This window comes from Panthera pardus, unplaced genomic scaffold (assembly GCF_024362965.1).
Source record: "Panthera pardus isolate Hobbes unplaced genomic scaffold, ASM2436296v1 HiC_scaffold_25, whole genome shotgun sequence".
NCBI classification, from domain to species: domain Eukaryota; kingdom Metazoa; phylum Chordata; class Mammalia; order Carnivora; family Felidae; genus Panthera; species Panthera pardus.
The window spans coordinates 38,938,214-38,959,513 of record NW_026526821.1 but is presented as its reverse complement, the minus strand read 5'-3'; the positions used below and the strand labels follow the sequence as shown (position 1 = coordinate 38,959,513).

At 36.2% G+C, this 21,300-nt stretch overlaps 1 protein-coding gene across 10 annotated transcripts in view; it reads left to right on the top strand.

Moving 5' to 3' along the window:
- Positions 1–21,300, top strand: part of TASP1 (taspase 1) — a 310,802-nt gene that overhangs the window by 147,739 nt on the left and 141,763 nt on the right. For 7 of the 10 annotated variants that reach the window (XR_008417793.1, XM_053890441.1, XM_053890440.1 and 4 more), the window contains one exon: positions 6,866–6,976. Coding sequence is in view for 7 of the 10 variants with exons in the window: in XM_053890441.1 (XP_053746416.1) it covers positions 6,866–6,976 (111 nt within the window). In the remaining 3 variants the exon portion in view is untranslated. Of the gene's footprint in view, positions 1–6,280; positions 6,323–6,865; positions 6,977–21,300 lie in introns of all 10 variants that reach the window. The other 3 variants (XR_008417792.1, XR_002083857.2, XM_019462779.2) reach the window with 1 other exon arrangement.

Here is a 21,300-nt window from a genome sequence, read left to right as displayed (position 1 = left end):
ATCTTGTTTCTGATCTTAGGGAGAAGCAATTCAGTTTTTCACCATTAAGTATGATGTTAACTGTAGGTTTTTTACAAATGCTGTTTATTTATGGAAATCGATAATCGAATTTAGAGGCTTGTTCAGATTCAGGCTTGTAAATATTTTGATGTGGGGCAAGACTACAACGTGCAATTTTATCAAGGGGCATTTAATGTCTGGTTGTATCTTTTTGTGCTATTAGCAGCTATTGATGATTGTTGCCTGTGTTAGTTATTACATTATGGGTTATAAGTGATTATATTCTAATTCTCTGTAATTATTATTTACTTATTAGTTGGGGCATTTCTATGGAGAAAATTTTCCTTTATAAACTATTTGATTTCCCTGCTGTACAGTTGCTATAGGAAGGACAAAGAAATGCTAGATTTTTTGCTTTCACTTACCAATTTTCAGAAGAGTGAATTGGTTCCATAGCATCTTTCAAACATAAAAGCTTTTTAGAACATAAGTTATGAATTCACTATGTTTTTCAATCCATGCAGTTTTCATTCTTACTGATGCTAAAATAAGTAAGTTTTTATAGAAAATTGATATTTACAGATATACCTTGTTTTACTGTGCTTCACTTTGTTGTGGTTCACAAATTTCTTTTTAAAACAAATTGAGTATTTGTAGCAACCCTGTGCTGAGCAAGTCTGTTGGCAGCACTTTTCCAACAGTATTTGCTCACTTTGTGTCTCTGTGTCACATGTTGGTAATTCTCACAATATTTCAAACTTTTTCATTGTTATTATATTTGTTATGGTGATCTCTGGTCAGTAATTATGACTTGCTGAAAGCTCAGATGATGGTTAGCATTTTTTAGCAATAAAGTATTTTTTAATTAAAATATGTACATTGTTCTATTAGACATAATACTGTTGCACACTTAATAAACTAGAGTGTAATGTAAACATAACTTTTATATGCTCTGGGAAACCAAAACGTTTATCTGACTCGCTTTATTGCACTGGTCTGGAACTGAACCTGCAATATATCTGAGGCGTGCCTATATCACTTTTCTTCTAGGTTTGCTGTTAGGTCTTCATTCTATGTATAATTCATGTTTTCTGCTAAGACCTGAGAACATAAGTATATACTTGTATGAATAAGGACAAAAGGAGGATGCAGTGAAAGCCTTATTTCTTCATATCCACATATAAAGAATGGAACTGTTTTCTTTTGAATCACACTTCAGCTATCTGGCAGCATATTCTAAGAAACCTTGGAATTTTGTGGGTGAAACCACATAAGTCAAACTTTTCTTTGATTGGAACCTGCAGGAGAACAAGCTTTTGATGTCAACGCTCTTATGTTAGAGGTGATATATGTCCGAATAGAAGTCATAATTTTAAAAGTTTCTTGGTGAAAAATCAGTCATTGGAAAACCCTGTATATTCTTGTATAACAACGGAGGAAAAGTCTCTCTGACACATACTGTGTATTTTTGATGTAATGTTAACTTCATGTGGTTTAGCTCTTTGACTTCAGGCATGTGTACATAACCTTCTGAATACTCATTTAGCTTATAATATGCCAATTTCCTAACAATTATTATTGTTCTAAAGTATAACATTTCACTCTTCAACATCAAATATGTACACAAAGGGAATTAAAATTTATGGGGTTTCATGAGCTTAGCACAGTGTCTTTACATTGTAAGTGTCAAAAATGGTTTATTTTCTATTAACTTTATTGTTGTTTTATCCCTGATTATAAAAATAATATTACAAAAATTTAACAAAATAGGGAGCACCAATAGTCTTGCTCACAGAGTTATATATTAAATTGCATATCTAGATCTTCTAAGTGTAGATACTTACAAAATGATATTAGATCTGGAAAGATATTTACATTTACACTTTACCAAAAAATATAGGGAAGTTACTTCTGGAAAAATGTCAAGTGATTTTTTTTTTAAGTTTATTTATTTATTTTGAGAAAGAGGGAAAGCACGAGTAGAGGAGGGGCAGAGAGAGAGGAGAGAGAGAAAATCTCAAGCTGACTCTACACTGTCAGTGCAGGGCTTGAACTCACAAACCATGAGATCATGACATGAGCTGAAGTGAGATACTTAACCGACTGAGCCACTTTGGTGCCCAGTGTCAAGTGATTTAAAAAAAGCTTTTGACATTTTTTGAATGGTTTGTATTTTTGGCAGTGAGTACATATTTTATGTGTATTCATAATATACACATATGTGTATATACACATATGTGTGTATGCATCTTTGCATGTATATACTGAGAGGGTGCAGAGGAAAAGAGGGAAAAAGTGGGAAGGAAAGGCATATATATATATATGGCATATATGTATATGGCAATCTTTTTCATTGCTAAGAACCTTCTCTCTCCATTTACCAGTGTTGTGTGTGTTTGTGTGTGTGTGTGTGTGTACGCAAATTAATAACATGAGAAAATGTTACTTTGTCCCTGGACCTGTTGGGGAATCTGAGTGGATTGTTCCTTCTTTTGCTGTGAGTTTTTTGACTATAGAGTTGAGTCATACTTCTCCTTTAGTCTCAGTAGATGCTGAGATCATTTGATATCCTTTACCTGTTGTGTGAATTAATGAAGGACCTGATTTTCTAAAAAAAACTATTGGAATACCTTTGGCAGTTTTTTTTTTTTTAAGGTGAGCTTTTTATTTATTTTTTCCATGACAAGAACATTTTTTACTTGAAGCATACTTCAGAATATTTGGTTCTAAAAGATGTATATAAACCATTCCATTCAAGAAAAATAAGAATACACATTTTCCTCAGGTATACACAGAAGAATCCCCTGGTGAAATCACATAAAAGACATAACAAATATTAAAAATTTAAGAGTACGGAAATCATACCAACTATATTTTCCAACCACAATGGTACAAAACTGAAAATCAACAATAAAACAAAGCTGAAAAATCTACAATGTAAATATTAAATATTTAACATGTAAATTTTAAACAACACACTATTATACAAGCAATGGGCCAAATAGGAAATCAAATGGCAAATCAAAATATGTCTCAAAACAAAAGAAAAAGAATACACAATATTCCAAAACCTATGGGATGCAGCAAAAGCAGATGTTAGAGTGAAATTTATGATATAAATGCTTGTATTAAGAAAAAAAAGTTCAAATAAACAACATTATACCACAAGGAACTAGAAAAAGAAGAAACTTAGCTGAAATTTAGTAGAGGAAGGAAATAACAAAGTAAAATCAGAAATTTAAAATAGAGACCAAAATAACATAACATTGAAAGTTATGTTATGACCAGTTTAAAACCAAAAAAAAAGCAAAAAAAAAAAAAAAAACAAAAACAAAAAAACACACAAAAAACAATTGGCAATGCTTTAACTACATTAACTAAGAAAAAAAAGAAGACCAAAAATCAACATGGGGAATGGAAGAGAAAACAATACAACAGATAACCATAGAAATGCATAATGTGATAACAGATTATTATAAACAATTATATACTAACATCGGATATTTTAGGGGAAAAAAAACCTAGATAATCCCTAAAAACGCACAAATTACCAAGATTCAATCATGAATCTTAAAATCCAAGAAGTAGGAAATCTTCTTAAACCATTAACAAGAATGAAAGTTGAATTAGGAATTAAAAATCTCCCAGCACAGAAAAGCCCAAGACCACATGGTTTCATTGGTGAATTCTACCAAACATTTATAAAGTAATAATAACAATATCAAAATCTTACAAATAATAGAGGGAACACATTCAAAATCATTCCATGAGGTCAGCGCTATCCAGATACCAAAGCAGGATGAAAACAATACAAGAATAAAGTCTAATTTGTCCAATATAAGTATTACTACCCTGGCTTTCTTTTAATGTCTGTTTGTGTGATAAATGTCCCTCCATCCCCTCACTTTTATTATTATTTTTAATGTTTATTTTTGAGAGTGAGGGTGAGAGTGGCATAGGGACAGAGAGAGGTTGACCGAGGATCCAAAGCAGGCTCTGCATTGACAGCAGAGACTGACATGGGGCTCGAAAACATTAACTGTGAGATCATGACCTAAGCCAAAGTCAGAAGCCCAACTGACTGAGCAATCCAGAAGCCCCACTCAAAGTAATTATTGATAAATATGTATTTATTGCCATTTTATTACTTGTTTTGTCATTGTTTCTGGAGATTTTCTGTGATCCTTTCTTTGTCACTTTTGGTCTCTCCTTTGCCCTCAGAAAGTCTCCTAATATTTCTTGCAGGTCTGGTTTAGTGGTCATGAACTCCTTTAGTTTTTGTTTGTCTGGGAAACTCTATCTCTCCTATTCTGAATGATAGCCTTGCTGGATAGAGTCTTCTTGGCTGCAGATTTTTCCTATTTGGCGCTTTGAATATATCGGGCCACTCCCTTCTGGTTTGCCATGTTTCTGTTGAGTTAATCTGTAACTTTCCTTGTAAGTTAAGGACTTCTTTTTCTTGCTGCTTTCAAGATTTTTCCTTTATCACTATATTTTGCAAATTTAATTACAAGATGGCTTGTTATTGGCATGCTTTTGTTGATTTTGATGGGAGTTCTCTGTGCCTTCTGATCTGCATGTCTGTTTCTTTCCCCCAGATTAGGGAAGTTTTCTGCTGTTATTTCTTGAAATAAATTTTCTGTCCCCTTTTCCTTCTCTTCTTCTGGGACTCCTATAATATGAATGTTATTACATTTGATGAAGTCACTGAGTTCCTTGAGTCTATTCTCATGTTGCATAATTCTTCTTTCTCTTATTCAGCTTCATTATTTTCCATTATTTTGTCCAATATATCTCTTATTCATTCCACTGCTTCTTTCAGCCTGCTGTTCATTGCATCAAGCCTGTTTTCCAATCTTGTTTATTGCATTCTTTATTTCTGATTGGTTTTTTAACTCTTTCATCTCTGTTGTAAGGGTCTTACTGATGTCTTCTATTCTTTTCTTAAGCCCAGTAAGTATCCTTATGATTTTTGCTTTAAATTCTCCATCAAGCATGTTTGCTTAGATCTCCAACCATGGCCTTATCTTGTTCTTTCATTTGGGATAAATTCCTCCATCTTGGCATTTTGTCTAAGTCTCTTCCTTCTTCTTTTTTTAAATTTTTTAAATTTTATTCATTTTTGAGAGAGACAGAGTATGAGCAGGGGAGGGGCAGAGAGAGAGAGAGAGAGAGAGAGAGAGAGAGAGGTAGACACAGAATCCGAAGCAGGCTCCAGGTTCCGAGCTGTCAGCACAGAGCCTGACGCGGGGCTCGAACTCACAAACTGTGAGATCATGACCTGAGCTGAAGTGGGACGCTCAACCGACTGCGACACCCAGGCGTCCCTAAGTCTCTTCCTTCTTTGGTGTGTTAGAAAAGCCAATTATGTCTCCTGCTTCTGAAAGTAATGCCTTATGAAGTCATGTAGTGCCCAGGGTCTGGCGCTTTAGGGAGTGTCTCTGGTGTATGCTGTGTGTGCTGTGCTCTTGTAGTTTAGCTGCTCTGTCCTTTAGGCCAGTCATTTGCAGAGGCTCTCCTTGCCTGCTATGGTCAGTATTTGGTCCCTGGCCTGAATGTGATGAGTTTTAACTAGGTGTGCTCTGGTCTGTCTGTGAAATGAGATCTGACACCAACTCCACCAGAACTGAGGCCCGGCAGAACTCTGGTCAGAAGATGTGGTGTGGGCAGGAGTTTCTGTTGGTCTTCTGGGTAGGAGTAGGGAGCGGCTGTCACACTGGGACTTAGGCAGGCTTGACTGAAAAGGGCAGTAACCCTTTGACTGAAAAGGGCAGCAAAGGTGTGTGGGACTTGGTGTAAGCAAGTTAGGCAGCCTGTGTCCATGCTGATCTGCTTCCCTCAGGATTTTATTTTATTTTTTAAAAGATGGGAAGCATAAGGTCTTATGTATCTACTCTTGTCTTTTGGGTAAGAGGACATTTATATTTTAATTAATGCAGCTGATTTTATGTATAAAAAGCATTTCAAAGGGCACTTAGTATTTTTTTGAAAAGGCTTATCCCTCCAGTGTTTATCAAAGTAATTTTTAATATTTTGTATATCTAAGAAAAAAATCAGTCTCCTCAGAAATCTTTTATTTGAACTTATCAACCTGTAATGTAAATTAAATTTCCTTTGTCTTAACTTTGGCAGACAGTTTCTAATATTAACAGGTAGAAAATTGAAATAGAATTCTAGGCAGTGCTTCCTATTGCCATCATGTCTACCCTTTTTTAGTGTGTCTGAATGGTCCAAGTTCACTCCAGGGATTTAAAATGCATTCTTTGTTTTACAATTACAGAGAGTATTCACCTGTGAAGGCTATGTAAGTTACTATTATAAGGTGAGAAAGGTGCTATTTTATTAAGTCCACATTACAGCTGTTGATGTGACATTTTATCGAAAGGTAGGTAGAGGGAGATGCAGGTTGTTGCTGGCTGTTTAGATTTCTCCCATGCCCCCAAGTATGTGGGGTGCCAGAGGCAAAATGGTAGACTCAGGCCACTTGTATCTAAACAAATAACGAAATGTAAAACAATTTTTTGTAGTTACCCAATAATGGAAATAAGACAGAGCCCTAGGAGATTCCTAGGCAGAGAATTTGAATTCCTTCCTGTATTATGTAAATCATTCCTATGAAAAAGGGGTTTTCTTTTATTTTTGTCTGTTTCCTTTTGACATTAGACAGTTGTTTCTTTATTTTCTGCTGAATCTTATTACTAAAATCCCAGATTGTTCATAGAAGTCATTTCATCCATCACTGAATTATTCTACAACACAACCACTTCTTAAGTAGTACATAAGGGTGTTTTAGTGCTAAGAGGATAAGAAGGATGTTTATAGCATTGTTTTTCCTCAACTGTTTTTGGTTTCCTTGGATTTCTAGGATGTGGGGAGCATCTTGTGCGTACCATACTGGCTAGAGAATGTTCACATGCTTTACAAGCTGAAGATGCTCACCAAGCACTGTTGGAGACTATGCAAAACAAGTTTATCAGTAAGTATAACATTAAAAAATTATGTTCTTCTAAATATAGATTGATTTACTGAGCTGCAAACTAGTTGGATACCTCATTTGTTCCATGAGATCTAGCTCCAGTCCCTAGGATAGACTTAGACCTTCAATTAATGCTGGTCATAGAGATCTGGTATACCAGATACCCACTAATGCATGAAATTTGCCATATAACTGATCTAATGCCCAAGCTGTGAGACATTATCTAGGATTAGAGGGATATACACAGTAGCATAAAATCCTACTAAAACAAAATTCAAGGAACAATATCCTTTAAAAGTTTTATAGTACACTTTGATTCTTTTTTTTTTATTTTTATTTATTTATTTTTTTTATTAACATTTATTTATTTTTGAGACAGAGAGAGACAGAGCATGAACAGGGGAGGGGCAGAGAGAGAGGGAGACACAGAATGTGAAACGGGCTCCAGGCTCTGAGCTGTCAGCACAGAGCCCGACGCAGGGCTCGAACTCACGGACTGTGAGATCATGACCTGAGCTGAAGTCAGACGCCCAACCGACTGAGCCACCCAGGCGCCCCTGATTCTTTTTTTAATTTGTGTTATATTAATGAATCTGGGGCTGCCATGTACAGTTGTATAAGGTTGAGTTGAAATCCTTCCTGGGCTCCACTTGCCAAGCTGTGTAACCAAATGTGAAGCTGCATCAGTTTGGAGGAAAGGGTGCCTTTTTCTAATCTGTAGAAAGGTTTTGTATGGCCTAACAGTGGCTGTATCTATAACTGTTACATTGGTTTAAAACTATCTGATTTAGTCTGATTTTCCCATCATGTAACATTGAGCTTACCACCATGGAAAGAATAGTGAAGTTGTATAAGATGTACAGTTAAAAATAAGTTAGGGTAATAACCATGAATAAATTAGAGAAAGCGTATTATAGGGTTAGTCTGGGAGGTTGTATCTTTACTTGGAGAATTAAGACAGAGTATAATAAGATGCTAATTATGTGATAAGGACAACACAGACAAAAATCACAGAAGGCCTTAAAATCTCAGCATAAGAGTTCACATTTGACCCGATAGAAAGGAGAGAATCCTTATTTGTTTCTAAGTTGACAAGTAAAATGGTATCTTGGGGGAGGGCTTATAAAGTGTATCTAAGATTGTCCAAGACCATCTCTGTAGGCAAGAGACATTAGGACCTGGAAATGGTCCAAGGGATGAAGAGGATGGAAGAAATGGAGAAAGTGGAAATATTGATAGACTCGGATTTTGAGACTAGGTCGATGTAGCCCTCTGGATCAAATCAGGACATAGAAACATTAACATTAGGTTAATCAGGGGAAGTTTAACATAAAGATTTGTTAACTATGTTGAAAGTGTAACTATAATATATAAAGAAACTGTTGTACTCTAGAGAGTGTTCAAGGAAGGACATACTTGTAAAGGGTATAGATCTTGATGAAGAAGGTATGGTTTGGCCGCTGGGTAGCAGAGAAGAGAAGTTCACTGGTTTGACCAGGCTGGGACTAGTATGGAGTTTCTGAGAAAACAATAGTCCACTCTCTAGAATGCAGATAGAGAGCAGATATCAGTACCCATTGGCTGGGTGTGTAGTGGGAGCCTGGTACCAGTGGGGCAGGGACACAGAGGACTTCACAGTCCACCAGGCCACAGAGGGCTTACAGAGGGACTGACTACTTGGTGTTTGACCCTCTGGGCCACAGGGGCTACATGCAGACTATGCAGGGTCTTGCCAGTGGAGTCTTGTGCAGCTGCAGGGTCCTATTGATAAGCCCAGGCTTAGATGTTAAAGTCACCCACCCACACTGTCTTCACACCCACATTGTCTCTCCTCCCCAGCCCATGCTGGATATTGCAGGAAGGGTGCCTGTTGTAACTGTTTATCTTCTCTAGTTCAGCTGAATGTCTGAATCCTTGCCTTCATTCTGCTAGTCCCTTCCATATAAGCCTAGTCTCTTTATACATGTCATTTTATATTTGTTTGCCACTTTTCCCTCTCTACTGGATAGTATCGGGATTCAATGGACCTTCTTTGTCATTGGGAGGGACCATCTGCTTCATGGTCACTCTGTTCCCAATGTTGGCTTGTACTGAGATAGGACTTGCTCTCCACTTCCTTACACATTGCTGGCTACTATTGCTACTAAATTCACTATGGTGTCCTTGGTATTTTTGTAGTCTTTGACTTCTTCTGTACACACAGCTTCCACTTACAGTAGATGCTAGTGGTAGTAGAATCAGATGATCGGAAACTTCTTGGAATAGTCAGTGAGAATGTCAAGTCCTCATGACCTAAGTATATCAGGCTAGTTTTTTGTTTGTTTGTTTTGTTCTGTTTTGTTTTGTTTTACTTTACTCCTAGAGCATCTTACTGGCCTGAGGGAATGGGGAACTTTTCTATGTGGCTTTCTGTGTCTTGAGGCCCCCTCTATTCTTGGATCCTTCAGATCTAGCTAGGGCTTTTTTATTTGTCTCCTCTTTTTCCTCCACTCTTACCAGCTTGGAAGGAGGGACAGAAGCCTATACCAGTGATCAAGTCTTTTCTTCTGGTTTTCCCACAAATGTCCAGTGTGTCCAGTCATACCCTGACCCCAGTGCTACCTTTAGGGTACTGGTGGGGAACTCCAAACTATTGATTTTGCCAAATTTTAGGCTTTACCTGCTCAAATCATATTTAATTCTAGAGCTGTCTGTACTTAGAATTTATGAAAGTCCACTTAGAAGCTCAAAGGATAAAACTTAATATCAGCTACATAAATACACAACTGATGGGATCAATGGAAGTTTCTGGGGATGGAGATAAAACTATATTTCATTATTGTACAGGCCTTTAATAGGTATTGTGCTCTATTAGGAAAGATTTTTAGGGCAGAGAGAGAAAGAAAAACAGATTATGGACAGGAAAGAATTGGCTATATCTGAAGGAAGAGCAGAGTGAATAACTATAGGAAAAGAATTCAGTATGAAGAGATTTTGTACACATGCTTTCTTACAGTTATTTGAACTGAGGTTATGAAGATATAAGGAATGGTATTAATTGTATGCATGCTAGCAAGAATTGCTTGATAGCAAAATGTGAGCTGAGGAATGAGTTAGGGACAGGTCTTTGAGGTCTGCCTCTCATGGTTTTTCTGAAAAAGGTTGATTACATTTGTGTCACTATATCATCAAATATATCAGAATCAGACTTCGGTATTATTGGTCTTTTGTTGTAACAGTTACCAATTGTTGATTGCTGTTTTTAAAGGAAACCAAATTTTTGACCTTAATAACACATATAATTTATATAATCTGGTATTTGTTACCCAGCTATATTAGAAGCATTCTTAGAACATTAGTGGGAAGGAAGAGTAAGAGGTGAAAACTGGATGCTCAGGAGAAGTTAACTTCCTGGAACCAATGGTGGATGTGGAACTATGGCATGTGGCAACTTTCTGAAGCACTTTACTGAGTCTAAAACCACAGATTAACCAGCTGGTTGTACCTTTCCAGATTTAGGTCCATGCTAAGGAGTTCCTGAATTCTACTCTGTTCTCTTCTGTTGCTTGTCCTCTCCTTTTCTCTAGCTTTTTGCAGCTACTCAAGAGAGTTGGACTGCAGTCTGTCATTCCGCCACTGGATTCCATGACCTAATACATATTGAACCCCATCTTAAAAATTCCAGAATCATGGAAAGGTGTAAGAAACTTCAGAGCCCACCTGTTTATTTAATAGTTGAAGAAACTTAAGTTTCCAAGTTTGATGACTTGTCCATGTCACTTAGTCAGTGTGTATACTTTCTGTAAGATCACACTGCTTTTTTTTTTTTAAATAAAATGAATGGGAAATAACAGAAGGAGAATGTTCTGGTGGTTAGCAGAGTTGGGTTCTACTCTCAACTCTGTGTCTGACTCACTGGATGTAACAAGTTACTTAAGCTGTTTTGTTTTCTTAAAAAAAAAAACAAAAATAATGTTAGGCAAGAGACAGTTTCTAAATTCCTTTACATGCTAAGTTCTATGAATTCTCTACTGCATTCAACCTGAAAATGTGAAATTCTTTTTAATCAGGTGATTTGGAAATGGGATTAGAAAATGCAAATTTTTCAGAACCACTTGGGAATTTTCAGGAACCACAGATGATATTTATAAAGTAGGTAGAATGAAATAAACAGAGTTTACCAGAGGCCTGGACAAGGAGCAAGGAGGTTGGGTTCTTTCTTCTTTTAACAGTCATGAAATTCGTTGTTTGTTATAGGACAAGTCTCTTTGTTCTCAGTTTCCTCATGTGTAAAATGAGGGGCCAGAAAGTCCCTTCTAGCTCCAAAATTCTATTTGATCCTTAGTTTGTTTACAGCCCAATCTAAACTATTTGTGTGAACATACAGTTGTAAATCAAATTGCTCCTTAATTGAAGCTATGAATTAAAATTGTTAATGGTGGATTTTAAATTCCTATTTGAAGTAATTTGATTGAAATCCTTCTGACAGCGACTGCGACAAGCTAGCAAATACTTTTCTTGGTTTTATGGAAAGACACTACTGTATTCTTCCTTTCTTGCTTCCTTTGCTTTTTCTTTAAAAAATCATTTGCATAGATAATATATCTAGAGATTCTCATTGCAGTGGATACATAGAAAAATTTTAGATAATAATCAAGACAGATACCCATTTCCCATTTACTCTAAGTCCCATTGCTTTTGCCAGAAAGAACCACTACTGACAATTTGGTATGTGTCTTTATAGTATATTCTTTTTGTCCATGCACACACCTCTCTCTATCTTTCATCATTTATAACAATTATAGAAGAGATTTCTAATATATTGTTTTGCAAAATACTTTTCACTTAACATACCTTGATACTTTTAATGTGTCAGTATGCATAGATTTATAGCTGCATATCCCATATCATAATTTATCCGTTTCCCTACTGAGAGAGATTCACATTGTCTGTAATTTTTAAACATTTTTTAACGTTTATTTATTTTTTGAGAGACAGAGAGAGAAAGAGCATGAGTGGGGGAGGGGCAGAGAGAGAGGGAGACACAGAATCCGAAGCAGGCTCCAGGCTCTCAGCTGTCAGCACAGAACCTGACATGGGGCTCGAACTCATGAACTGCGAGATCATGGCCTGAGCTGAAATCGGCTGCTTCACCGACTGAGCCACCTAGGTGCTTCTCTGTAATTTTTGTTTATATCATTTTCCCATGTGTGAATGCCTATTTCTCTGACTCTGAGCATTTTACACGATGCCATTTTCACTCTGTAGCATATCAGTTTTATTTTTTTAACTTTTTTTTAGTGGTTGCCCTAGAGGTTGCAATATACATTTACAACTAATCTAGGTCTATGTTCAGATAATATTATGCCACTTCATGGGTAGTGCAAGTACCTTAAATAACAAAAATTCCTAATTCTTCCCTCTCATCCCTTCTATCATTGCTGTCATTCATTTCAGGCATAAATAATCACATATAAGTACACCCTCCCACACACACAAGTGGGTATGTTGTTGTTATTATTGTTTATATAAATTATTATATATGTTGGATCACTTAAGAATAGGAAAAGTAAAGTTTATTTGCCTTCCCTTATTCCTTCTTTAATGTTCTTCCTTTCTTTATGTAGAATGATGTTTCTGCCTTATCAATTTCCTTCTCTCTGAAGTATTTCTTTTTAACATTTCTTGCAAGACATGTCTACTGACAACATATTCCCTTAAAGTTTGTTTGTCTGAGAAAGTCTTTATTCCTCCTTTTGAAAGATAGTTTTGCAGCATACACAGTCAAGTTTGGTGGATTGGGGTGTGTGTGTGTGTGTGTGTGTGTGTGTGTGTGTGTGTGTGTGTTGTTTTTCTTTTGACACTTGAAATATTTCACTTCAGTCTCTTCTTGGTTTCATGATTTCTGAGAAGTCAGATATAATTCTTCTTTGCTCCTCTATGAGTACGGTGTTTTTTTACCCCTCTGGATTCTTTCAAGATTTTTTTTCTTTATCTTTGATTTTCTGTACTTTGAATATGATTTGCCTGTATATAGTTTTTTTGGGGCATTTATGTTGCCTGTTGTTCTCTGAGCTTCCTGAGCTTCCTGAGTTTCCACTGCAAATATGTGATTTGGTGTTTGACTTTAATTTGGAGAAACTCTTAGTCATCGTTTCAAATATTTCTTCTGTCCCTTTCTCTCTTCTCCTTTTGGTATTCCCATTTTGTTTAGTTTACATCTTTTGTAGTTGTTCCACAGTTCTTGAATATTCTGTTTGATGCTTGTTCTGTCTCTTCAAACGGTGTTTTGTGGTTTTTAGTATGCCTTGTAATTTTTTCTTGGTAACTAGACATGATGTATTAGGGAAAAAGAACTGTGGTAAATAGGCTTTTAGTAATATGGTGATGAGGTGTTGGGGGAGGAGAAGTATTCTATATTCCTGTAATTACGTCCCAGTCCTTTAGTAGCCTATGCCTCTGGTCTCTGAACTTCATAAGTGCCTCTTAGTTTTTCACCCCTACACTCTTCTCCCATGTAGAAGGTTAGAGCTGGATGGAGTTGAATATTTTGCATTGAGTTTAGGCTCCAACAAAACCCCAACAGATTAAGCTCTGATAGAATAGTTTCTCTTGAGGGTAGGCCTTGTTAATGAGAACAGAATGTTCTCTTGTATTTATTTATTTAAAAAAAATTTTAATTTAATTTAATTTAATTTAAAACCAAGAAGAGAGAGACAGAGTGTGAGCAGCAGTGGGCAAAGAGAGAGGGAGACACAGAATCTGAAGCAGGCTCCAGGCTCTGAGCTGTCAGCACAGAGCCCAATGCAGGGCTAAAACTCATGGACTGTGAGATCATGACCTGATCTGAAGTCAGATGTTTAACCGACTAAGCCACCCAGGTGCCCCATCTTGTATTTAAAAATGGTTCCTTTTCTCCTGTTTCTGCTGGAAACAAGAAGGGATTTTTCTGAGGTCTTCACTACTGTGAAAACTTGGTAGAGCTCCAGGAGTTAAAACTCACAAAAGTGTCATCCCATTCCTCACCCCACAAGTTTTTAACTCACCAGCTTATCCACACTGAGACTCTAGTAGTTCTTCAAAATCAGTTCTGGTTTTCCACTAGTTGTATGGAGGTTTCTCTTCATGACTTTGCATTCTGATAAGTTGGGATTCTCTGTATCTGACTGTCTCTATTTTGGGGGGCAGTAGTTTACCTTGTAACCTTACTTTTCTGATGGATCTAAGAAGAGTTGTTGATTTTTCATTTGTTGTTAGGATGGAGTAGCAACTTCCAAGCTCCTTACATACTGGACTGTAAATTGGAAGTCTCCTTCACACTCTTTTCAAATGGTTATTATCAATTTTAAGAAAATATTCAAGGGGCTCCTGGGTGGCTCAGTTGGTTGAGCGTTTGACTCTTGATTTTGGTTCAGGTCATGATCCCAGGGTTGTGGGATTGAGCTCCACACTCAGCATGGAGCTTGTTTAAGATTTTCTCTCCCCCTTCTGTTCTACCCCAGTTATGTGTTCTCTCTCTCTCTCTCAAATCAATCAATCAATCAATCAATCCAAAATCATGGATAAAAAGATAGCTTCCAGTTTTGAGTCATCTTTTCTTGATGAGTGAGGTTGAGCAACTTTTCACATATAATTTGGCCTTTTGTATTAATATGTGAATTATCTGCTCATAGTTCTTGACCATTTTTCTGTTGTACTGTTTGAATGATTTTCTTTTAATTGATGTTTAACTGTTATTAATAGTAAAATTACCTAAAATGAAAATTTTTTAAATGGCATAGCAGTAACCATCTCTTCAGAATTTTAAAATGACCTTGTTTTTTTTTTTTTGAGTGGTGATACGTTTGATATCTGTGACCTTCTGCAGAAATAAGGTATTGTTTTAAAGTAATTTTACACTTATGATTAAGTAATTTGTTTTCATGTATTTTTTCTAGGCAGTGACTTATTATTTTCTATTTTTTGTAATTTGAAATAAACTCTGAAATTATCTTAAATGTAGGGCTCTTTTAAAATCTACTTTTGAGAGGCACCTGGGTGGCTCAGTCGGTTAAGCAACCGACTTTGGCTCAGGTCATGATCGTATAGTTCGTTAGTTCGAGCCCCGCATCAGGCTCTGTGCTGACAGCTCAGAGCCTGGAGCCTGCTTTGGATTCTGTGTCTCCCTCTTTCTCTGCCCTTCCCCTGCTTGCACTCTATCTCTCTCTCTCTGTCAGGAAATGAATAAACATTAAAACAAATTTAAAAATCTCCTTTTGATAAATGAGACTTTAATGTGATAGAATGGAGTGAAATTGAAAGACATTTTGAAGATTGAACTGTTTTTGTTTCTACTTGCATTACCATTATGTCAAGATCCAGAGGTTTGGTTTGACTTAATATAGGAACATGAAAGAGAATAACCAATTCATGCATTTTTTAAAAAACCACTGTTTGTGTAACATACAAAACCCATAAAAATGGGTACTATAAAAATAGTGCTTTAATAATACTTCATGCTAACCAGCTGATTATAGACCGAATGCTTAGTTAACTAGGGAAAAGAAATAAATAGGTTTCCTTTTTAGTTGTGCTTTTTAAGTGATTACACACACACACACACACTTAAAAGCTCTTACAATGATTCAGATGTGACTTTTCCTATTCATGGTTATTTTTGAATGAACTTGGTTTCATGAATTATTCTTTTTTTCCATGCAAACTGTGGCTGTATGTGTGGTATGTGAACTTCAAGGAGGCATTATAGCTTCTTGCCCAATTCTTAACAAGTAATGTCCCAGTACATTTTTTCGTTAGTTCTGCTCGCTACCAAAAATAGTAGTTGATCAAATGTTATCTGTAAAACTCAAATTTCCCTTTTCTTCTCTTTAGCTTTCTAAGCTATTAGTATTATCAACCAACAGTCTCTGTGACCATTGTTGAAAAATACTGTGCAGTATACAGTATTATTATTTAAAAAGTGGTTTTCACTGTATGTTATTTTATACGTTTGGGGGATATTCTTACACTGTTATGACATCATAGGTTTATTGTCAAATGCAGAATGCCATCTACAATTGAGTTGAAGGGAGTCCCCTCTTGTGATTTTTCTGCCAAATTGAGAGGTTGTATTTGATAAATGTTTTCTTGTAATGACAAAATTTTTAACTAAAACCCTAATAATTCATGAGCATTAGCTTCCATAGGAAGAACAAAAGTACAATGTCAGTACACATTTTAACCTCTTCCTGAGATCAACTATGTTTCATGAATTTCTTTATAATTTAAAAAACTTTAAAAACATGCTGTTCTCTTTTTGAAACACTAAAATCTTTTTCTTTTGTACCATTCTGAAGCCTACTCTTTTTATCTATTAAAAAATCAAATGTGTTTTTCCTTCATTTTCAGAAATGATGTGATGCTTAGTCTGTTGTATTCACATGTCCAAGTTGCAAAATAAGGAAAACAATAAATTAGGCAAATTGCAAAGCATGATTCATCACTAATCCTTGGGCCCTATACATTTATACTTTCAGAATTTTTAACATCTTTTTGTTAAGCAAATATTCATTGAAATCCATTTAATGTACTTTGTTGGCTAGTGCAAGAGGTTTAGAGATAAATAAAACAGATTTGTGGGTGCCTGGGTGACCCGGTCGGTTAAGCATCCGAATTTGGCTCAGGTCATGATCTTGTGGTTCATGGGTTCAAGCCCTGCATTGGGCTCTGTGCTGACAGCTCAGAGCCTGGAGCCTGCTTTGGATTCTGTTGTCTCCCTCTCTCTCTGCCCCTTCCCAACTTGTGTGCGTGCGCTCTCTCTCTCTCTCTCAAATAAATAAACAAACATTAAAAAAAATTAAAGGAAAAACAGATTTGCTGTCAAGGAGCTTGCATTGTAGGTGAAGAAAAAAAGCAAATGCATAATAATAAAATGTAAGATGCAGTAAGTGCCACACTAAAGTTCAGGAAATATAGGCCCTCCTGTTCCTGGCAATTTCATGAAATAGAAACTCTGGAACCTTCTGATTACAAATAATCCAACAGTGCTGGGCAAAATACTAACTGAAAAAGAATCATACTTTCAAGTGAATAGAACAGAATTTTCATTTAAGGTGGTCCTGGATACATGAAGCTCTCTGGGCTTAATGAAAGAAAATTTAAGTCTTTCCTGAAAGAATGTTCTTTCAAGTCAAATGTTAAAATGCTCCTCAAACATGAATCCAAAGTATAGTCTTAAATTGCAGTGCAACACTTTACGTAAAGAGAGTTACCATGAGAGAATATATGTCAATAGAAACTGTAACTAGATTACCAAAGATGTTACATATTAGAATTGCTAGATATAAAATATGAAATAAGTATGTGGTAGACGTTAACTTGTTTAAAGCTTTTATTTTAATTCCTGTTATTAAATATACAGTGTTATATTAGTTTCAGGTGTACAATATAGTGATTCAACACTTCCATGCAACACACAATGCTCATCACAAGCGTACTCCTTAATTCCCCCAGCCCCCTCCCCCTCTGGTAACCGTCACTTTGTTCTCTATAATTAAAAATCTGTTTCTTGATTTGTCTCTCTCTCTTTCTTTCCCCCTTTTGCTGTTTGTTTTGTTCTTTAAATTCCACATATGACAGAAATCATATGGTGTTTTTCTTTCTCTGTCTTATTTTGCTTAGGGTTATACTTTCTAATTGATGTCATTGCAAATGGAATGATATCACTTTTTTATGGCTGAATAATATTCCATGGTGTATATGTACCACATCTTCTTTATCCATTCATCAATGTATGGATACTTGGACTGCTTCCATAATTTGGCTATTGTAAATAATGCTGAAATAAACATAGGGGTGTGTGTATCCCGTTGAATTCATGTTTTTGTATTCTTTGGGAAAATACCCAGTACTGCGATTGCTGGATCATAGGGTAGTTCTGTTTTTAACTTTGTGAAGAACCTCCATACTGTTTTCCCCAGATAGCTGTTCCAGTTATGATTCCCATCAACAGTAAACAATTGTTCCTTTTTCTCCACATCCTTGCCAGGGTGAGCACCTGTGTGGCTCAGTCGGTTAAGCATCTGACTTCAACTCAGTTCATGATCCCATGGTTTGTGAGTTTGAGCCCCATGTCGGGCTCTGCACTGATGGTGTGGAGTTTGCCTGGGGTTTTCTCTCTCCCTCTCTCTGCCCCTCCCCCACTTTCTCTCTCTCTCTCTCTCTCTCTCTCTCTCTCTCTCTCTCTCTCTCACGCACACACACACACACACACACACACACAAAATAAAGAAATAAACTTTAAAAACAAAGCAAAACCAAAAAGAGTCTCTTGTGGTTTGTTCCCCCTTTCCTCCTTTTCCCCCTTCCCCTAAGTCCATCTGTTTTATTTCTTAAATTCCACATATGAGTGAAATCATATGATATTTATCTTTCTCTGACTGACTTATTTCACTTAGCATAATACATTCTAGTTCCTTCCATGCTGTTGCAAATAGCAAGATTTCATTCTTTTTGATGGCTGAGTAATATTACACAGTAGTGTGTGTACACATATACATCTTCTTTCTTCAGTCGATGGACATTTGGGCTCTTTCCATAATTTGGCTATTGTTGATAGCGCTGTAATAAACATTGGGGGTGCATGTACCTTTTTGAATCAGCATTTTTGTATCCTTTGGATAAATACCTGGTTAGTGCATTTGTTAGGTTGTAGGGTAGTTCTATTTTTAATTTTTTGAGGAACCTCCATACTGTTTTCCAGAGTAACTGCACTGGTTTGCATTCCCACCAGCAGTGCAGAAGTGTTCCCATTTCTCCATGTTCTTGCCACCATCTGTCGTTTACTGAGTTGTTAATTTTAGCCATTCTGACAGGTGTGAGGTCGTATCTCGTTGTGGTTTTGATTTGTACTTCCCTGATGATGAGTGATGTTGAGCATCTTTTCATGTGTCTGTTAGCTATCTGGATGTCTTCTTTGGAAAAGTGTCTGTTCATATCTTCTGCCCATTTATTCACTGGATTATTTGTTTTTTGGGTGTTGAGTTTGATAAGTTCTTTATAGATTTTGGATACTAACCCATTATCTGATATGTCATTTGCAGATATCTTCTCCCATTCTAAAGGTTGCCTTTTAGCTTTGTTAATTGTTTCTTTCACTATGCAGAAGTTTTTATCTTGATGAAGTCCCAAAAGTTCATTTTTGCTTTGTTTCCCTTGCCTTTGGTGATGTTTCTAGTAAGAAGATGCTCCGGCCGAGGTCAAAGAGATTACTGCCTGTGTTCTCCTCTAGGGTTTTGATGGTTTCCTGTCTCACATTTAGGTCTTTCATCCATTTTTAATTATTTTTGTGTATGGTATAAGAAAGTGCTCCAGTTTCATTCTTTTATGTGTTGCTGTTCAGTTTTCCTAAACATTTTGTTGATGAGACTATCTTTATTCTATTGGATATTTTCCTGCTTTGTAGAAGATTAGTTGACCATATAGTTGTAGGTCCATTTTTTGGGTTTTCTATTCTTTCCATTGATCTAAGTGTCTGTTTTTGTGCCAGAGCCATATTGTCTTGATCACCATAGCTTTGTAATACGGTTTGAAATCTGGAATCGTGATGCCTCCAGTTTTCTTTTTCTTTTTCAGAATTGGTTTGGCTATTCAGGGTCTTTTGTGATTCCATACATATTTTAGGATTGTTCTAGCTGTGCAAAAAAATGCTAGTGGTATTTTGATAGGAATTGCATTAAATGTGCAGATTGCTTTGGGTGATATAGACATGTTAACAATGTTTGTTCTTCTAATTCATGAGCGTGTGGAATGCTTTTCTATTTCTTTGAGACCTCTTCAGTTTCTTTCATAAGTGTTCTATAGTTTTCAGAGCACAGATCTTTTACCTCTTTGTTAGATTTATTCCAAGGTATCTGATGGGTTTTGGTGCAATTGCAACTGGGATTGATTCCTTGATTTATTTTTCTGCTGCTTCACTATTGGTGTATAGAAATGCAGCACATTTCTGCATATTGAATTTGTGTCCTGTGAGTTTGCTAAATTCATGTAATTAGTTCTAGCAATTTTTTGGTGGATCTTTCAGGTTTTCTACATAGATTGTCATGTTGTCTGCAAATAGTGAAAGTTTAATTTCTTCCTTGCTGATTTGGATGTCTTTTATTTTGTTTTGTTGTCTGATTTCTGAGGCTAAGATTTCCAGTACTATGTTAAATAATAGTGGTGACATTGGCATCCCTGTCTTGTTCCTGACCGTAGGGTCATCCCCATTGAGGATGATATTAGCTGTGGGGTTTTTGTGTATGGTCTTTGTGATGCTGAGGTATGTTCCATCCAGCCCTACTTTGTTGAGGTTTTTTGTTAAGAATGGATGCTGTGTTTTGTCAAATACTTTTTCTGCATCCATTGACAGGATCCTGTGATTCTTATCCTTTCTTTTAATAATGTGGTGTATCATCATGTTGATTGATTTGCAAATACTGAACTAACCCTGCAGGCCAGGAATAAATCCTGCTTGATTATGGTGAATAATTCTTTTAATGTTGAATTCCATTTGCTAGTATTTTGTTGAGAACTTTTGCCTCCATGTTCATCAGGGATATTGGCCTGTAATTCTTCTTTTTAGTGGGGTCTTTGGTTTTGGAATCAAGGTAGTGCTGGCTTCGTAGAATGCGTTTTGAAGTATTCTTTCCATTTCTAATTTTTAAAACAGTTTGAGAAGAAAAGGTAGTAACTCTTCTTTAAATATCAGGTAGAATTTTCCTGGGAAGCCTTCTGGCCCAGGACTCTTGTTTGTTGGGAGATTCTTGATTACTGATTCACTTTCTTTGCTGGTTATGGAACTGTTCAGATTTTCTATTTCTTCCTGTTTCAGTTTTGGTAGTTTGTAAGTTTGTAGAAATGTGTCCATTTCTTCCAGATTGCCCAGTTTGTTGGCGTATAATTTTTCATAGTATTCTCTTATAATAGTTTGTATTTCTGTGGTGTTGGTTATGATCTCTCCTCTTTCATTCATGATTTTTATCTATTTGGGTCCTTTTTCTTTTTGTTAAGTCTGGCTAGGGGTTTATCAATTTTAATACATTCAGCTCTTAGTTTTGTTGATCTGTTCTACTGTTTTGTTTGTTTATATATTTATTTCTGCTCTAGTCTTTATTATTTCCCTTCTTTTGCTGGCTTTAGGCTTTATTGGCTGTTCCTTTTCTAGCTCCTTTAGGCATACGGTTAGGTTGTGTATTTGAGACCTTTCTTGCTTCTTGAGATAGGCCTATATTGTAATGTACTTCCCTCTTAAGACTGCCTTTGCTGCATCCCATGCATCTTCATGTTGTGTTTTCATTTTGGACTGTTGTGTTTTCAAAATTCCTTCT